This window comes from Ambystoma mexicanum, chromosome 1p (genome assembly GCF_040938575.1).
Source record: "Ambystoma mexicanum isolate Mex_15411 chromosome 1p, UKY_AmexF1_1, whole genome shotgun sequence".
NCBI lineage: Eukaryota > Metazoa > Chordata > Amphibia > Caudata > Ambystomatidae > Ambystoma > Ambystoma mexicanum.
In genome coordinates this window covers 1,098,189,611-1,098,209,544 of record NC_090921.1, presented here as the reverse complement: position 1 = coordinate 1,098,209,544, position 19,934 = coordinate 1,098,189,611, and the positions used below count along the sequence as shown (strand labels likewise).

General features: G+C 47.7%; 1 protein-coding gene across 3 annotated transcripts in view; it reads right to left on the bottom strand.

Annotated features, from left to right (window-relative positions):
* The window catches only part of ILVBL (ilvB acetolactate synthase like), a 655,021-nt gene that overhangs the window by 360,980 nt on the left and 274,107 nt on the right, over nucleotides 1-19,934 (bottom strand). For all 3 annotated transcript variants that reach the window (XM_069604705.1, XM_069604708.1, XM_069604707.1), the window contains one exon: nucleotides 11,512-11,650. In XM_069604705.1, the coding sequence (XP_069460806.1) occupies nucleotides 11,512-11,650 (139 nt within the window). The remainder of the gene's footprint in view (nucleotides 1-11,511; nucleotides 11,651-19,934) is intronic.

Below are 19,934 nucleotides of genomic sequence, written 5' to 3'. Positions count from 1 at the left end.
CTATTCGTATCATGAGGCATCAAGTAGATGAAAACCACCCCCAAGACGGACCCCTGGGTTAGGGCACTGGGTTTATGAGTAGCGAGGTGTAGACGGTACAATGTACATATATAACCTGTCAGTGAACTCTGAGAAGCACCCGCATTCCCATTAGACTTCTATAATTGTCATTTGTCTCATGCTCTCAGATCCTGTTATTGTAGATTAGCCAGTTAGGGAGTGTATCATTCTGACTAACATGGCCTTCACCCCATGGAGATGAGCCCAGCTGACCCACGTGCTGCGGGAGTAACACCCAAGAAACAGCCAATCCAATGTGGTCAATGCCTAAACATCCATAATGGACTAATGAGTGAAGCCAATTGTATTGTAGAATTGCATACATGTAACATGGCATCAGCAGTGACGTTTTTTCTACTTATAATGTGATGCCCTTGTAATTTTTGGCAGATCGCTCTCTGGGAAGCAGAGTTCTCTGCATGCACAATTTATCTTACATAAAACTTTGTTCTAATTGAAATCTATCTCCTATTCCCTGACGGGGTGTGTCCATTATGCAAAGTTTTGGATATTGTGTCGGGATTGGGCGCCTTCAGGTCTATGGCAACTCATTTAATCACATTGCGCATTGCCTAAAAACATTTTGAGTTCTCAAAGCATGCAATCTTTTATACATAACAATACCACTGTCAAAACAGGACAAAATCAGTATGTTATTATGAACATCTTTGATCAATGGGTTGTAAGTGTTTTAAAATATAGAGCGCCCGTGCCCACTGTCCAAGGCCAAAGACCATGATAGTGTTCTGGAAGTGTTCTAAAAATCTATGGAATAACAAACCCTTGAAATTCAAGGAAAAATACTTTAGTTGCAGGCCCGTTAAGGTGAGAACATTATGCAACAAAATCCCTGAACTTCAGCTAAAGCCTCCTTCACTCTGTGCCCCCTGTTGCGCAGCCTATACCACAATGACATCACTGATGACATCACTAATTACATGTTCTATGAGAACACTGATGCCAACACTGGTAACACCACTAATTACATTGTATACAACTGATTACACCAATGATGGAATTAGACATATCATTTATAAGTTAGCTCATGAGAACTTTGATTACCTTAATAACAATTTAGGGCATGGACTTGGCCATGTCAAATGTTGGGGTCACTGGCCAGCACCAAAGACCATAGCTAGTGGTCGGTTAAAGCAAAAATACCAATGTGCATGGTTAAAAGCCAGCCTAGTATCCCATCGCTGCTTTAAAATATACAGTGGTCAAAGTTGAAAGCTGTATTCAGTGGCCATGGCTAAAGGCCATAGCTAGTGCCCATTAATAGGTTAGAATATACAGTCAGCACACCCAAAAGGCTGTGGCCACTGGCTAGTATTGTGTTGAAGACAATGGCTAGTGAATGGCTAGTGTATATAATATACAGAGGGCACGGCCAAAGGCCATTGCTTAGTGCATATTATTTTACAATATACAGTGGACATGGCCAAAAGATGTACAAACTGCTCCAGGTCAAAGGCCATGGCTAGTGGCCCATTTATATGTTAGAATATATAGTGGGCACAGCCAAAGATTGTGGGCAGTATTGTGCTAAAGTCCATGGCTAATGCCTGATCAGTGTATATAATGCACAGTGGACATGGTTGAAAGCTGTATCCACTGTAAAGGCCAAAATCTATGGTTGGTAGCCTGTTAGTGTTTTAAAATATCAGTGCACGAGGGAAGGTTGTGACCACTGTCCATAATTAAAGGCCATGACTAGTAACCATTCATGTGTTAAAATATATTGTCCATGCACACCGACCATGGCTGAAGACCATGCTTAAAACCAGTTACTGCTGTAATGTAATTAGTGATGTCATCATTGTGGTAAGAGCTGTGCAACAGGGGGCATGAAGTTAAGGTGGCTTTAACAGAATTTCAGGGGTTTTGTTGCATCGAGTTTTCACCTTAACGACCCTGAAACTAAAGTGTTTTCCTTAAAAAATAAAATATATGAGACATTACTCACTGTAATCTTATTTCTGATGCTTTTATCTGCTTGGATTCACATGCTATGCATAGGCCGACAACTAGTGTTAGTTGCAGAGTATTGCATTTATTGTTTTTGAAACTCGAAAAGGGACATCGACAGGGCGTGCCAGTAATACCATACCTATTGTGACGCCTACTGTACCCATGGTCCTTCATACATCGAGGTCCCTCAGATAGTTTTGTTTCTGACATGAGGTAGCATGAAGTGTATCGTGAGTATAGATGTAATAAAGCAGATGATGATAGATAAAGCCATAGAAACATCTATGCACCTTCTACTCCATAGAGGAGGCAGCGTGGGCGCATGGCAATCTAAGCAGATACAAGCATCACAAATATGATTACGGTGAGTAATGTATCCCTTCTGAGGCTTGTGGAATTGGCTTAGATTACATGGTACGCATAGATTAGCGAGCAGTGTCTGGAGAAGGTGGTGGGTTGTGATAATGTACAGCGGCAAATAGATGTTTTAGTACTGCTTGTCCCACCTGTGAATCTGCTTTAGAATGTGTGTCAATGCAGTAGTGCTGAGTAAAAGTATGAATAGAGCTCCATGTAGCTGCTTTGCAAATGGTGTCTAGTGGGATGTTTGCAATGAAGGTCAAAGTAGCTCCTGTATCCCTGGTAGAGTGAGCTCTTGGTGTGAAAGGCAGAGTTTTGTTTGATAGAGAGTAGCAGAGTTGTGTGCATTTCACTATCCGTCTGGAGATGATGTTTTTTGAAATGTGGTCGCCTTCCCTGCTAGATGCTATGGAGACAAACAGTTGGTCTGTTTTTCTTAGCGGTCTTGTGTTGTTTACGTAGTAAAGGACCGCCCTCCTTACATCTAGCGGATGGAGTTTTATCTCAGCTGAGATTCAAGGGTTTTGAAAGAAAGCTGGTAAATCGATGGACAGGTTGACATGGAACTTAGATATGAACTTAGGTGAAAACCTAGCTTGTGCTCTTAGTACCAACTTGTCTTTGTGGATAACAAAGAAAGGGTTTTGCACTGACAAAGCTTGTAATTCACTGACTCTTATGGAAGTGATAGCCACCAGAAAAGCCGTTTAATACATAAGGTGTTTAAGGCTGGACTTGTGCATAGGCTCAGATGGGGGCCCATGAGCTTTGCAAGTACCACATTTAGATCCCACCCTGGAGGCGGGTTTGAAATGGGAGGGTAATGTCTCTTAACTCCCGACACCTTGCTTTGAGAAGTGGTGTTCGCGGATAGAGCCTCTAAGTGAACCTTGATGGAGTTAAATACTAGCCCAGAGTCTAGTAAGTGGAGCGTGTGATGGAGTACAATCTATCAGGTTTATATTTTTTGACTGGCACCATATTATAAATCTTTTCCATTTGTTAAAATAACAGTATCTGGTGTTTGGTTTGCGTGCCTCCTTGAGGATGTCTGTTAGGCAGGCCTTAGGGACCACTGCACAGAGTTAAGACTACAAGTGGTAATACAAGTTCACCTTTGGTACAAGCCTGTATTACACAGAAAGAGTGGTAGCAGTGACTGAGCAGCCAGATGTATCTCAAGAGCAAATGAGCAGTAGTAGAGATTACACAAAGGACTACAATTCCTGTGACTCAAGCAAACACTGACTCAAGGTTTCTGGTTACAAAATATAAGTACATTTATTTTTAAACCATCTCTTCACAAAACACTTCACTTCTAGTAAAATTAAACCACACATCAAATACACTACACACAACCAATTCAATTAGGTAAGTACCTTAGGATTTGACAGACCGGTGTTATGAAACAAAGACGTTACGGGGAGTACATATGCGATCACTTTTTGACAGTAATGACAGTTTGGTCTTACTAAAGATAAGCGTACCCGTGGGAAGAAATGTAACCGTAGTCAAACAGACTTAGCACATGAATTAACACAAGAGAGTTGGGGATAAAAATCATAGGCAATACATTTGTCAAGGCAGAGAGAATCAGAGGGCACTTTCTAACAATAGGATAAAAGTCATTAGGCCTGCGCCAGTGTCAAGTGGAACAGGGTTCCTTTTGCCGAGGATCACACGGTTAGAACAGTTCACGATTCAAGATTGCCAGGAGTACTTAGATATTGTCAGAAGAGGAGGCAAAAGTTATAAGAGGGAAGGAAGAAAAGGACAAGCCTTTGGTGAGAAAGAAGGGTTCACCCCAATTCCTCGAAGTCGGACACAGTACCTGATTCGTTGAAGAACACTGGTGCCACGGCAGTTGTTCCTGGCAGTTCCTGCAGACTCACGGTTCCTGGAGCTTCAGTCGTGGAGACAAGAAGGAAGACGTCTGGAGTGATCTGCACTACCCAGGGATGAAGCCAGCAGCAGCAAAGCAATGGTGAATAAAAGGTGCGCTCCTTTAAAACAGGAGAGGCTCTTCAGATGGCTATCCGGACCACTACAGCTATGTGCAGCGATTTCGTCCATGAAGAGGGTCCACTGGCTGTGGAAGATGAGCTGGCTGATCCCACCAGGCTCAACGGAAGAAGACTCAAGACTGGATCTTCTCTTGTCGCTGAAGGGTAGATAACTCAGGACTGCAGCAGGGCTTCACCGAGACACGGGAGTTGCAGCAGCCGGCTTCTTCTCTGCTTCTCTTTGGTTCCTTGCAGTTCCAGGGGCGACTCTGACTTCCAGCCCAAGAGTCTGCCTTTTATGCAAAAATCCCCCATTCACACAGCCTGGCTGTCAATCACTCAGCAGGAGGGTTGTCCGGCACGGACAACCTCCTCAGCCAATCAATACACAGTGCGACTTGGGTCTCCAAGGAGACCCTGTGCAGGGGGTGACTACACCCCTCCCTCATATTCATCCCACCTAGACACCCAGGCGCCAAAGGAAGGCTTCTTCGTAGACGGCGCAAAGTAAAACACAAGGACTTTAACAAAAAGAAATGGCGATTAAACCCAACCGGAGCTGAAATAAAAAGTATTTGGGAAAGCGGGTTTATGTTCGAGGCTAATACAATAGCCTGGAACAGTACCACATTTATATAGTATAATCACGGTAGAAAAGTTGGGGTAGATACCACTGCCACCGGCCAAGTCTAAATGTTAAAAGAGCAAAACAAAGCTCAGAGAGGCACAGACAAAAAGGGGAAGGAATTAACCCTTTCCAATACTCCATGAAATATGGGGTGTACTGGGTCTGTAGTTTAAAGTGACTACATAAAGTTAATGGCAACTTTAGAGGTTTCAGGGGGACAGTAGTCTGCCCCAGAAAAATTGAGTCAGTGGGAAGTCTCAAAGACAACCCTGTGTCACTACACTGAAGGTGCTGTATAACACACACAAAAGTGGGGCTCCTGGAGTGGTGTGGCTCCAGAGCCCAAGATCACACAAAAAGTAGAAATACACATGGCAAAACACATGTAAGAGTGGGAAAAAGGCTCACACTCTTACCAGGTGGAAAAAATAAACCCCTGAAATCCAGCAAAGCTGCTGAGGGACTCACTAGGTGAGGGAAATTAGCCATAAATGAGAATTCTCCCTAACAATGTCCATACACCTTTGAGGTAGTTTTAAATGGCCAAATTCTATGACTTCAGGAGCCAAGCTGCCAAGTTCATAGACTGAGGTTGTGGGTGGAACGTTGTCCCCCCGTGCTGTGTGAGCATGTTGAACGGGCACGGGAGTTTGATTGGATCGCACAACGCCAGTTTGCGCAGATGAGGAAACCAGGGTTGTTCGCCCACACAGTGTTAGACCAGAAACGACCCTATAGTATGTATAGTATGTTGGCCTGAAACCAATCGCATCATGTGACAAACCTCGCAATCCTAGAATCGTCAATGTAACCAGAGGGCGTCCATTTTGTGAAATGTGGTCCATTTGTTTTTTTTCCTTTCTGTCAAAACGCTTTGCAAATGTATTCTATGCTTCGAACTCGCACACAGTGCAAGGCCACGGCTTGAACGCTGAAAAACCAACACAGACAGGAATGTCAAACTGCGCAGAAATACATTGTTTTTCTCTCTCACTAAGTCCTTGAAGTCGAGCAGAAGCTGCATCTAATCAGCAGACCAGGTGCTGGGTTGTCTTGCAAACGCTGTAGTAAAAGGCAGTTAAAACATGAATTATACTCTTTGAGCAGTGCTCCTTCGCAGAGAATGGTATTTTCTGCTTCAGAACTATCTGACCTTTAGCTCATGACCCAAGTCATACAGATAAGGTAATAAGGAATGTTTTCCCTGCTGAGAACACGATATCCTTGCTGAGCCAGAAGCTCCATGTTCCCCATAACAGAAAGCTGTATCTGCTGCCTTTGCTAGAATAACTATGTTTAGGCTGAATGAAGACTTGTCATAACGTTCCTTAATTGTCATAATTGTTAATCACTTAACTCTAGCCTGTACGACATGTTTGTGGGTGGATCGAATTACCTTGGGAAAGATTATGTATAATGTATATATATTGCTGCTTGAGCGTTGCTCGCTCTCTCGCATCTCACGAGGTCTGGGAACACACGTCGTGAGCGTTGAGACCCAGTCGGCCGACTGAGAATACTTTGAAATAAACCAGACTTGTTTGGAAAATGAACCTCGTGTCTGACGTGTCACTGGACTATATGGTTATTGTGCCTTAGTTTTCATATGCGGTCTTTATGGCCTAGCAACAGGAGCAACTAGGATTAGTGTGACTTGTTCCTGGTGCATTTTGTTCACCAACCTGCCCAGTAGTGGACTGGGGAGAAAGGCGTAGGCAAATTTCCCTGACCAGTTCATCACAGGGTGTTCACCTTGGACCGGTGTTGGGGAAACCTGGATGCAAAGTCTGGGCATTGGGTGTTTTGGCTTGTGGGGAACAAGTCTAAAGGTGGGTAACCCTATAGGGAGAAGATATGGTTTAGGATATTTGTCGAGCTGCCGCTCATGTTCTTCGGGTAGAGGATCTCTGCTAAATGAGTCTGCCAGAGAATTGAGTACCCCTGGAACATGCTGCAATGTTAGGTACATGCCCCGTTTGAGTGCCCACTTCCACATTTTTTGTGCTAGCCTGGACAGAACTGGAGAGTGTGTGCCTCCCTGCTTGTTTATGCAAAACATGGCAGTGGTGCTGTCCATGAGGACTTGTACTGTCTGATTTGACGGGTGCACTTGAGAAAGCTGGTAGGGCTTTGAGCACTGCTAGCAGTTTCAAAAGGTTTGTGTGATTTTGGGCTGTGATCTGCATCCACAGGCCATGTGCTGTGCGGTGAAGGTAATGGGCTCCCCACCCGGTGAGTAATGTGTATGTTGTAAGGGAGGTGTTGAGAAGGGGGGTGGTCTTAATGTTGACTGTGAGGGGGCAGTGGTGGGGTTATAGTTAGGGTGTAGTACGTTCCTGGTCCTTGGGACCAGGCTAGGGATAGTACGGGGGAGGGATACAGTGTCAAGTTGATTCTGCTGCTCAACAAGGTTTTTGAAGGCGCTGGCAATGTTAGGGTGTCATAGCGTGGTTGAAGTGGTGGAGACATGGATATTGGTGGTGGTTTGGAGGGAGTGGTGTGTGTGTGTAGGTGCAAGTTTGCATTTCTGGTGGTGATAAGTAGTGGTGACATAGCAGTGGTACTGCCCTGGAAACGAGAACGCAGTCTCACAAGCCTTAGAGCAGGCAGCTCAGTCGTAGTCTCACGTTGCTGCTGCTTTTCGATCTGATGCTTGTGGATGGCTGTGGTGACTAGTGGTGGGCGGTTGGGGGAAGGTTAGGGGTAGACTGCCTCTTGGATAAAGCGTGTGGTTGGGGGGTGCAGAGGAAGCTTTTGGCTTCCCATGGGAGCTGTGCAGGCTGGGTATGCTTTTGAGCGGGGCGCAATGCATACGTTAATAGGGTTGATGGATAGGTATGCAAGAGAGGTTTTTATGTTCTGCGCTTTATGTGGAAAGAGCCCCGGGCAGTCCAGAGGAATCAAGTCAGGATGCTTAAAATAGGCGCATGTGCACGTGTACGGGATTGTGGGCAGAGTAGTTCAGGCTGCTGTCTTGCTGTGACGAGAGGAGAGGGAGTGGTTCTATGGTTAAACGTGCTGGTAGGGCTGGGGATCGTTCAGTGAGGGACAGAGGAAATACCTGGGCCGACTGCTGTCCGACGATAATGCAGCCGTAGCAGGAATGCTGAGTTTAGGCGACGTGTGCAAATTAAATGTCTGGGGCCTTGTGCAGGCTGTCACAGGGATGAGGGAGACTTCATTTAAGCTGTGCAGAGGTGGGGGAAGCCTGTCCAGCGAGCTGTGCTGCGAGGTTTGGGCGGGCTTAAGGAAAGTGCTCGGGGAGGGAGAGGGACGTGCGTTCTGTAATGGATGCAAACGCATTTCCCAGTATGTTCCAATGTGGGCAAGCAGTGAATATTCAAATGGGATGAAGTGTGTGCAGATGCATTTCTGTGAGCTGCATAGTGCTTCACATTTGAAGTCACAGGATTCAACTTTTGCAGAATTACACTGATATTTGCATGTCGTAGATACGTTTGCAGAGACATTCCATTGTTACATATTGTAGGCTGTGCTATAGTGGTAGCCATAATGTTTCCACTAGCAATATGCTAAAAGCAGTACATTCACCTCTTCCAACAGGATACGTTGTTCTTCCTGTGAAGTGTGTCTGCCTTGGCGGGTGGGTGGCTAGCTGGCGTCTGGATCAGCTCTATGCAATACCCCCCCTCCACGGTGGAAAGTACCCACTTGTTCAAAGTGATCCCCTCCCATGCATGGGTGAAGTGTGAAATACGACGTCCTACTGGAGTGGCATGGGAGGGAACCTGTAGCGGGTGGTCATTGCTTAGGGGGGGTTGAGCCCCCTCATGAGAAGGAGGATCTGCCCCTACTCCAAGACCTTCTTTGGCCTCTGAAAACCCTGCTGTGAGGACTGCCCCTGTGACGAACCTTGGCCACCTTGATTGTAATTATAGGCCCGTTGGAAGTTTTGTCCTCTAAAACGACGAGAGTTAGAGCCCCCTCTTTGCCCTAGGGATTTGAGGGCGTCATATTCCTCTTTTGCGCTTTTGAGAGCATCCTTCCACTGCTTTGCCAAACAAAGCGTTCTTTTCAATGGGCATGTTTAGGAGGGTTGCTTGGGTTTCTAATTTGAAGCCTGATTGCCGTAGCCATGCGTGATGTTTCATCAGTGTGCCTTCTGCCACGCCCAAGTTGTTTAAGGATGCAGTTGGCTACCTGTTTCCCCTCAGTGATGGTGAGCGAGAGCTGTGTTTTAGGGGCTCTGGGACTGAGTCTCTGTTAAGCAATTTTATCCCACTTGCGGCAATTATAACTGGCTAATAGCGTTGTGTTATTAGCTATCCTTGTTTGGTAGGCTGCCACGGAAGCTACCTTCCTTCACAGGGTGTAGATGTTCTTACTCTTCTTGTCAGGAGGGGCTTCGGCAGAGGCCAAAGGGGTTTCCTGCTCTCGTTCTTGTAGTAGTAACTACTAAAGAGTCAGGCTTTAGCTGTCCCCTAATGTATAAGGAGTGTTAGGGGGCTGGTCTGAACATCTTCTCGATGCGCGGGTTGACTGCCCGTGTCAAATTGGGTATAAGCAGACAGGGCTGGATTCATCTATGTACCGATTGTATTAGGGGGATAAATTGGGTTGCCGATTTTATATCCCCAAGGATGTCCTCCGCAAAGTCTTTGTTGACTTGTGCTTCTTGTGTGTTTATTTTTATGTGCTAGCCTTTAGGAGCAGGTTATTATATTGCAACTGGTTGTCTACCGGGGAGTCAGCCACTGGTGGGTCGGTGTGATCTGGAGACTGGATGACGTATACGTCCTCATCATCGTCGTCCCCTTCGTCCTCTGGGTCTGTGTATGTTCCAGGGTCATGAGAGCCTTGCATGGTATGGTAATAAGTGTTTTGTCCCAAGTCCTGATGCAATGAGGTGGTAGCCTGCGTGATGTCTAGGCAGGCTTTTTTGGCAGCAGGATGAGTGATAGCTGCCCCGCTCTGTGGGGTTCCCTGAAGGTTTTGAAGGACCGCACGGTGGTCGTCAAAGAAATGTATAAAGCAGGGCATTCTCCGCATAACTTTTGTTCTGTGGTCCATTGTGAGGAGCCTGGCAATACAGAGGGAGCATGAGGAGCAGGTGTAGGTGGGGGCTCTGGGACAGGGGTTTTCTTATGGTGCATTGCCCCTGACAGGGTGGCCTCTAGGGTAGTGTAATCCTTGATTTTAGTAGCTTGAACTTTTTTAACCTGGTGCGTTGAAGACTTATGAATTTTCGATGTTCTGGCCTTTAATAGGGTATCGGGAACGTGTTTTTTAATTAACTTGCTCATTCAAGCACATTGTGCTTTTCCTCGAGGCCGTCGACACGTCTTTCGACACACGGTCGTCGGCGCCCGAGGACTTTGCAGCTTTAGGCGCAGTGTCGGAAACAGACTATCATCTGTTTCGGGGGCCTGTCGTGTGGTGATCGCCACTGCGATGGCCCAGAGGACAGGGAAACTTCAGACCTCCCCCTCGATGCCACGTGAGGCTAATCAGTCGACGACGTGGTCGACTTTCGGCCAAGGGGGGGTGTTTGGTGTAATCCAACTTGGTAGTGCTCGAGTCGTTGGGTGTCGTCACCGTAGCAGAACCACCGGCCTGCCTGATGGGGTCGGGGGCTGGCACGTGGGTATCCGATGGATCCAGACGATTGCCCTTGCTCACGACAAAGATGCTGCCATCACTGGAGGCTCCCTCGACGTCCAAGGCAGCCACGGTGTACATGGCGTGGTGGGCCCAACCTTTGTTCTTGCAGTCCTTAAGCGTTTTTGGCCTGAACAGTTAGCAAGACTTGCACTGTTCCTTGGCGTGATCCCTAGTGAGACAAAGGTTGCACACCCAGTGCAAATCTTTCCAGGGAAACTTCCTATTACAAGAAGGGCAACATTTTAAAAGGGGTGTTTTTCATGATGTATGTGGGGATGGCAGCCTGGCAAAATAGATGGAATAGACATTCTCTTAACGAGACTAGAATATGAATATCCCCCCGCTCACCCTACTGTGCAGGGCCGAGGAGCGATGGGGCCTTGAGAGGCCATAGACAAAGGATCATCGAGACGGGAGTTGCTGTCATCGACAAATTAAACTTGTCCTTGAAGCCGTCGCAAAAGATATTGCAGTAAACAGATATAGAAAGTACAGAACGAAATACTAGAATTCAACTTTTCTAAGTAATGGCGTCAGCCAAGAAGGAACCCTGCAATATGCGTCCGACTATGATGCGGAAAAAAACTGAGGGACCTCGACACGTGAAGGTCCATGGGTACAGTAGACGTCACACTAAGATAGTATTACTGGCACACTGGTTGGGTATTACTGGTATTACTGGCACACCCTATCGATGTCCCTTTTCGAGTTTCGAAAACAAAAAATGTATTACTCCGCAGCGAACACTAGATGTCAGCCTAGCATGTGATCTAAGCAGATTCCACAAGCCTCAGAAATATATATAGTTCTTCAAGTAATGCTGGGGTATATGCAAATCTAGAACATGCTGAGCAGGAATTTGTTTACCTGGTGTCCCAGACTGTGCAACGGCAAGGGCTCTGCGAAGCACAGGGGCGATATCTCGTACGGTTCTTACTGATGCACAGAGCTTACAAAGAGGGCGAAAGAGGGAGAGCTGGTCAATGTCCTGAAGTGCACCCCGTCCCTGCAACAACAAAAAAAAGGGTGTCACCACAAACCTAAAACATAGTCAAATGTCCTGATGAAGTACCACGTTTCAGAGCCTCTACATCAGTATAGGATGAACCAGTGTTAAGAAGCCCTTCCCACTTGCATCTTGCCGGCTGTCTTTGCTCAGGCCATGGCCAGGTGCTTCTTCTAAGCTTGTACATAATCTCCCTATACTTCAACGGTACATAGAGTATTGAAGGATCCCCCACCCTGCCCAGTCTTATCTAATACATGTCTGTCCCCAATTACCCTGGGTAAAATAGGGATTGGTTATGTGATGGGCCACAAGCCAGGGCTAGAGCTCCAGAACATACGGTTTGAAGAGCCACCAATCCGGACATCCACTGCACTACTGAAAGTAAGGCCTAGTTCTGGGACCAATAACAGATTGCAAGAGTAGCTCGCCCCACGGTCCGCAGAACATGTGCGCACATCAGAAGCCGCCAGGGTTCCTCAGAGCTCTGCCTGGCTAGACAGCAATCACAGTACCAACAAATGAAGCAAAAATGATGATTGAGCATCTTATCACTTGGGGTAGCAGGGACGTCACACAGACCACTAACCGTGAGTTAGCACCTGCTCTTTCTGTAGTCATTATGTTTTCCAGCCAATCGCCCATCACTCGTCCATGGCAATCACGGCTGAACTCACTTAAACAATTAAAACGCACAGACTAGGCCAGAATAGAGATGAAATCGGACCAGAAGAGTGCACAATTGCGGAAGCCAGAGCAGGTCCGAGGGATGGAGAGATTTAACCATGGCAGTGCAGAGACAAAGGAAGGAGGAGGGAAAAAAGGGTGATAGCAGTAGAGGAGGAATGGCAGGAAAAGGTCTGAAGGTAGTAGTGAGAAAAGTGGAGGAGCAACAGAAGAGTGAAGACAGAAAAGTGCCAGAGGGCGAAAGATAGGACTGGTGAGATAAAGGCTGGTGAAAGAAGGGTGGTGGTGTGGGAAAGCAACACAGGTAGAAAAGATAAGATTGGAGGAAGAGGTGGAAAGAGGATAACAGAAGTGGTGGAGAGATGATAAAAGGAGAGCAGAGAGGAAGACCAAATGCAGGAGGGAGAAAGACACATGGGGGAAAAAGGAAAGAACAGTGAAGGTAGATAAAGAGAAGAATGGGGAGCAGGAGGAGCTTAGTAGAGAAAAGGGACCACAGAATAAAGAAGAGAGGTGGAAGGAGGCACTTCTGTGTGGAATGATGATATGAAGGAACTAGCTGCATGGCAGAACAGCGAATGAGGCAGAAAGAGTAGATAAGGAGAAGAATAGGGGAAAATGATATCCCGAGATGTAATCTCATACAGTTGCGGAGAAGCACCTTGGATGGAAGCCATGGAGAAGTAACCAGATTGGCCAGACAGGTATCACCAATAAGGAAGAAGCTAAGTATTGTATTGTATTTTGTTATTTATATAGCGTTCTTTCCCCACTTGTGTGGCCTCAATGCGCTTTTTCCTTGGTTGAACGCCCCTGGTGACTGTAGTCTATGTTGTTGGAAAATTCTAGGGGGTATGTTTAGTAGATGTGTGTGTTCATGTTGCCACTCTAGGGCTTGGGTGGCTGGCAAGGCTCGACTAAGCAGCCCAAGAGAGTTCAGGCACATGGGTGGGTGCTGTTGAAGGTTTAGAGATAGGATGCTATTGTTGAGAGAGTTTATGTGGCTCGGCTATACCAAATTCCTTTCGGGTGTTGGTTGCCGCATGCTAGTGGTAGAGGTGTTGAGGTACGTAGGGTGTTTCAGTCTAATCAGCTATGTGTGCACTAGGCCGGAGGTGCTTAGCCGTAGGCGTATTCTATCATGCAAAGTGGCTAATCCTGGGTCCCTACATCAATGGCTGGACATTTTCAATCATGGTTATCTAGCCGAAGTGATTGCTATCAGAAAGGCCATCTTCCAAGACAAACGCAGACTCGATTTGTGCATAGGTGTGAATGGACAGTCCAGCAATTGTGAAAGGGCAACCTAGGTCATGTAGGCATTTCATCTCTTAATGCATCTCTGATTCTAAAAAGCTAAGATTCTTAAACCTGACCCCTGTCCAGACGGCACAGGTCACCAGCGATGGGTATGCTACTTGTTCTGGGCATTCAGGCAGAAACAAGTGGCACCCTGGCAAGTTCACAGCAAATCAAGACAGACTTTGCAAGCTGTCAAGAAAGAAGTACAGGACACTTGAAACCCCAAAGGCTGTAAGTGACCACTTTACTGCCAGGAAGGAGGACTTTTAGGGGATAAGAGAAAGGGGTGAGATTCACAGTCCAAAGAAAGGCTGCTTCATCTGGAGTACAATAGGGCCAGTAGAACTTAATTCCCTGGATGGATTTTCCATGAAGATAAACTTGAGGAGGGAGAGGGGAGGGAGAGTGGGAAGGACATCCGTCCACAAACCCAAGAAAAGCAACTTCAATTGTACATACCACACTATCCCGGCCCAAAGTCAGATGTATCCTCAATGCCTGGATATTTGTGTTGGATACAATGTAGAATCTGAACCTATAATTTGGCTTTGAGTCGTTCATTGATCCCTCAGCCGTGACATATGGTGTTAGAAGTGGGGACACACACACCTTTCCCAAGTTAAAGGCTACCCCATCCACCCCACCAGTCATAGAAAGTTGCCCCCACTGATCAAACCCCGACTTGTGTTCTTCTCCCAGAATTAAACAAAACATATGCTCTGAGGACTATGGGCCATATCACAGAGTCCCTCCTTACCAAATGTAGACATTTAGACATGCGTTATTCTTTAGCCAAACTGGCCACCTCCTCAGAGGAGGAAGAACTCGTTCTGCTAGTGGGCAACGATGAATGATAGTTTACCCCAGCACAGTACAAGAAGAATCCCAGGTGGAAGAGAAGGAAAGCAGTCTTGTCAAATATCTTACTAAGATAAAACTCAATTTCAGCTAAGAATTCCAGAAACGGTTACTTGTTTCCACAGACCATTAGCAGGAGAACCTATTAATGGTCGGGGCGACCCAAAGTTAAAGAAGCCCAGAACCTCATTCTCACTCCAACAACGTCCACTGTGAAGTGTCCAGAAAACCCAGATTTTCCAGGCAGTCAGGACTTTTAACGGTTTACCTCGTTTGCTGCAATCAGCATGCAAAGAAATTGTGAAGGTGAAGACCCAGGTGCCTTCTTCACAAGCTTCAAGACGTTTGCTGAGATTCCCAGACAAGAAAACAATTGGAGTCGCTTTATCACTCCCCTCCTGACTGAGGAACTACAGGTGGCTTACCAAATACTCCACGCAGGAAATCAAGAAAGGTCTCCTGGAGTAGTTGGTGCATAACCCGGAGTAACAACACAGCAACAGCAGGACCTTGATCAACAGTCTGCTGAATGACCATGCAGCTATGCTATTGAATCCAAAGTGCCTTGACCAAATGGATTCATGGAATGACATTTGAGGAAGTGAAGGACACTAGCAATTTTGTATTTCATTGCCACCGTCCCTCCAGAACACAGTCCATCAGTTTCACATACCTAAATTAGAACAAGCCACGTGGGCCTGAGAGGCTGGTTACAAGTTATCAAAGAGCCTATCAGTCCTGACCCAACCAACTCAAAGTACCACCAAGGAGAGGAGGATGGCAGTGTAACCACCCTATTCCAAGCCTATACTCTTCAAGAATCAAGAAACAGAAGACACCTTCCTGAGCCCTCCTTCCTGTTGCACTGGGAGTTTGGGAGACTGAAGACATCAACCCCAACCATGAGGCTTAGAAAAATCCTATGTCTGTGGAAAGTAGTAGTAGGGGTAATTTATAAAGCACATTTATCCCATTAGTATGGCCTCAATACGCTTAGTGGACGGGGCGGGGGGGCGAAGTCCAAGGTATGGGGAAAATCGTCAGAAAGGTTAGAATGCGTGTGCGCATTTGGCCAAATAAAACATCTGGTGGGGTGGCCAGGCCCTATTAAGCATGAACATATTTGTATTTATTTTTCCAAAGCCTGCTTGAAAATCCCCAGGAGGACAACATGCAGACCAGCTATTGTTAACCAAGCCTATCATAAGTTAACAGAGAGGAAGGAATAATGGTTAAACAGGAAGATATGGGAGAAGGCATGCTAGAACATCTAGAAATGCTCGTAAACAAAGGGCCCAACCCAATGGATGTTGAAGGGAATAAAGCGACAGACTTGCTGGATTCTAGCAGTTGCCACACAACAATTCAGGCAGACCTAGCTCTTCCGGAACAACTGCCTACTTTAACGTTGGTCACCATCACCACGGTCCACAGGGACCAGGAAACATATCCATATGAATGTCGAGTTAGAAAATAACAAATGAAAGGTTCCTTGGCAAAAGCAGCTGCAATGCCAGACCTCTGTTCCTGGGAACAGATCTTCCACTTATCCCCAATGGATAGATAATTTCAGAAAGAAGCAAGAGTCCACCCTTTAAGAAACGACTACCACCAAAGCAGACTGAACGATACCATAGACAAACCCGGATGACTTGTCAGTAGGAGAAGCCTGGATACTTGGAAATGACTGGGAACTTTGTAAGGGAGACTGCAAATTGCTTCTTGTAAAATAAGGAACAAGTTACTTACCTGTAACAGTTGTTCTCCAGCATGGGTCTGGCATGGATTCACATGCTCATGAAAATTCCCTGTTATCAGGGTGGGAATCCTCGGTAAAAGAAAAAGCAGTTTGTTTAGTTTCTAAGCTGTCTTTCTCCTATAAACTAATCACTGAGCTCTGGGTCATACTGCCCCCAGCCAATGACTGCCCTCTACCCAAGCACATCCCCTGGCAGCCATCTTCAGATTTGGTAGTAGGACAAAAAGAAGAGCCGCAGAGGGGCAGGCGTGATGGTTCGCATGTGAATCCATACCAGACCCATGCTGGAGAACAACAGTTAGAGGGAAGTAACTTGTTCCTTCTCCAGCATGGGGTCTGGCATGGATTCACATGCTCATGAATAAAGAATACATAGCAGTACATACATGCACAACCACGGGAGGTGTCAAGGCTCAATAGAAGCCATCCTTTACCTCCTCACCCGGGCTCATCTTCAAGCAAACAGTTCAGCCAGCACTGCTTGTCCGACTCTGGATTCCTCCCTGGAATCCCTATCGACGCAGTAGAATTTCGTGAAGGTGTGCGTCGACCTCCACGTAGCAGCCCTGCAAACGTCCAGCAGAGGCACACCAGACAGGAACGCCGTTGTAGCAGCAATCGCACTGGTAGAATGGGTTCTCGGATAGCTAGGCAGTGGTTGGTTTGCCAACCAGCGACAGTGCGTGATACAGCCGGAGAGCCACCTGGAAATGGAAGCCTTGTACAGGGCCTTCCCATGGTTCACAGGACCAAAGTTCACAAAAAGTTGAGAAGTTTTCCGGAAACTCTTCGTGCGGGCCACATAAAACTTCAGCGCTCTAGCCACATCCATTCAGTGCAAAGTCCACTCAGCCGGCGACGAAGGCGTCGGGGGGAAAGAAAAAGGTAACACCAAGGGCTCCTTAAGGTGAAATTCCGACAGAACCTTGGGCATGAAGGAGGGGTGCATCCGCAGCACCACCCTCGTCTCGTGGAAAGTCAAGTAAGGCCGCTTGAAGGACAGGGCTTGGATCTCACCTACTCATCTTGCACAGGTGATGGCCACAAAGAACGTTGTCTTCGAAGACAGAAACTTAAGTGGAGCTGAATGCATAGGTCCAAATGGGGCCCCCATAAGCCTGGTCAGCACCACATTAGGTTCCCACGCCGGGGCCAGAGCTTTCAACGGCAGGAATGAGCGGAACAGTCCCTTGATGAACTCCTTAACTAGACGATGCGACCACAGTGAAGACCATCCCGCAGACCTGGTGTTGCGAGAGATAGCCGACAGATGTACGTTGATGGAGGCGTGAGCCAGCCCCGACTTAGCCAATTACAGTAAATACGGAAGTACTTGAGGGGCCTTGACCCTCAGAGGGTTGATCTTCTGCGACCGGCACCAAGTCGCAAAGCACTTCCATTTGTGTCCGTAGCACTTCAAAGTAGACAATGCCCTGGCCTTGGCGAGTACCTCCCTGCAGTCCGCTGGAAGATCGTAGCCACGGAACTCTAATGCTGCAGGATCCAGTCCTTCAGGTTCAGAGATCCTGGGTCGTGGTGCAGAATTGCGTCTCCTTCCCTGGCAAGAAGATACAGGACCACTGGCAGCTTGACTGGAGGGGACGCTAACATGCTGAGAAGGTCCAGGCACCAGATCTGCCTCGGCCACGCTGGCGTGACGAAGATCATCCTGCACCGGTACCGTATGAGTAGACTAATGACTCAAAGAAGTAGCGGCAACAGAGGGAACACATACAGAAACAGGCCTTCCCAAGGGAATGATAATGCGTCTCCTATGCTCCCCGGCTGGTGGAATCTGCTGGCGAACCTCCGGCACTTGGTGTTCATCACCGTCACAAACAGATCGATCTGGGGACTGCTCCATTTGAGGAAAAGGTGGTCCACTTGATCCTGTCGAAGCTCTCAATGATGGCAAGAGCGCAACTCTCTGCTGAGAGAGTCAGCAACAGTGTTCTGTACTCCTACCAGGTGAAACGGAATGAGGAACATCCCCTGGGCGATGGCCCAGTGCCACAAGTCCTGCGCCTCTTTGGAGAGCGCTGGGGATCTGGTGCCCCCCTGCTTCCGGATGTAAAACATTGTGGTGGTATTGTCCGTGAAAACCCTCACCACTTTTCCCTTGAGGGACGGCAGAAACGACCCGAGGGCCCAAAACACTGCCTGTAGTTTAATTACGTTGATGTGAAGCGTCTTCTCTTCTGGCAGCCTCTGGTGTGAAGACGTCCGGTGAGGGCTCCCCATCCTTCCAGGGAAGCGTCTGTCGTGACCGTCTCCTGGTACGGGGGACTCTGGAAATCTGTGCCTCAGGCGATGTTGGAATGCATGCTCCACCCCCTTATCGCTCGAGGGAATTCCTCGTCAAGCGTGATCTTGTCCTGGAAGCCTCCGGACACCTGGACCCAACGTGCGTCGAGGAATTCCTGTAGAGGGCACATCCGCAACCTGCAGAGCCGAATCAGGTATATGCATGTCTGGATCCCAGGACAGTGCATCCTGCAATGATGTCAAGCAGTACTTTGCAGAATTCACTGAGAACCCCAGCTCCGTCAGCAGCTGCACGGTACTCGCTGTGTTGTCAACGGCAATGTCCTTTGACTTGGCCCGGATGAGCCCGCCACTGGAGCTAGGCACTTGGTGAAGACTCTGGGCACTGACTTCAGTCCGAAGGGAAGAGCCTTGAATTGGTAATACTTCCCTTGGATGACAAAACGCAGGAACTTACGATTCTTCTCCTGCCTGGGGATGTGGATGTAAGCGTCCTCTAGATCTTCTAGATCCAACAACGACAGAAAGTCTCCCTGCTCCAGCTGGCGGAGCACATGCTGCAGCTTTACCATCCTGAACCTTTGGGACTTTATGTACTTGTTGAGTCGTCGTAGGTCGAGAATGGGCCTCCAGCCCCCGGTCTTCTTTCTTATGAGAAAGTATCTTGAGTAAACTCCAGAGCCCTGGAGTCGCAGTGGAATCAACTCTATTGCCCCTTTTCTCAATATGGCCCGAACCTCCAGCAGTAGCTGAGGGATGTGATTTTCCTGTCGGGCCACGAGTGGTATTCGCTGACACTTTCGTTGAAATTCCAAGGTGCCTCCGTGGGCGAGAGCGTCCAGCACCCATCGATCGGTGGAGATGGTTTTCCACACGCTGACGAAGTTTGCCGGCCAGCCTCCCACCGGGGTGCAGGGGTGGGGGCCAGACGTCCTGGACAGTTCAATCTTGCTTGGAAGTCATAGGTCCGCCTTGGGGCCCTTAATGACGTAGGCCACCTCCGAAGGCCTTGGAGCAACCCCTGTGGGCTTCCAAGGTCGAAGAGTGGGAGGGTTGGCCATAAACCCTTCGAAGACCTGCTGGAATTCCCTCCTGATGAACGGAAGGACGGACGGTGTTGCTGCAGGGTGCCCAAGGCACGGGCCATCTCTGTCAGTCTTGATGGCCCGGAGGGATTCATCAACGGCCTTCCCAAACAGGTTGTCTCCATTGAACGGCATGTCCAGGAACCTCATTTGGACCGCTTACCTGAAGTTGCAGACTCTAGCACCCTGTATTTCTTTTCGAGTAGTCTCTCTTCGCTGGGACTGAGGCGTGGTTGCTCAGCAGGGCCAACCCCTCATCCCAAATGTTGTATAGGAGCGGTACCGACAGGATGGTCTTCCCCTTCGCCTCCCAGTGCTGATACAGGAA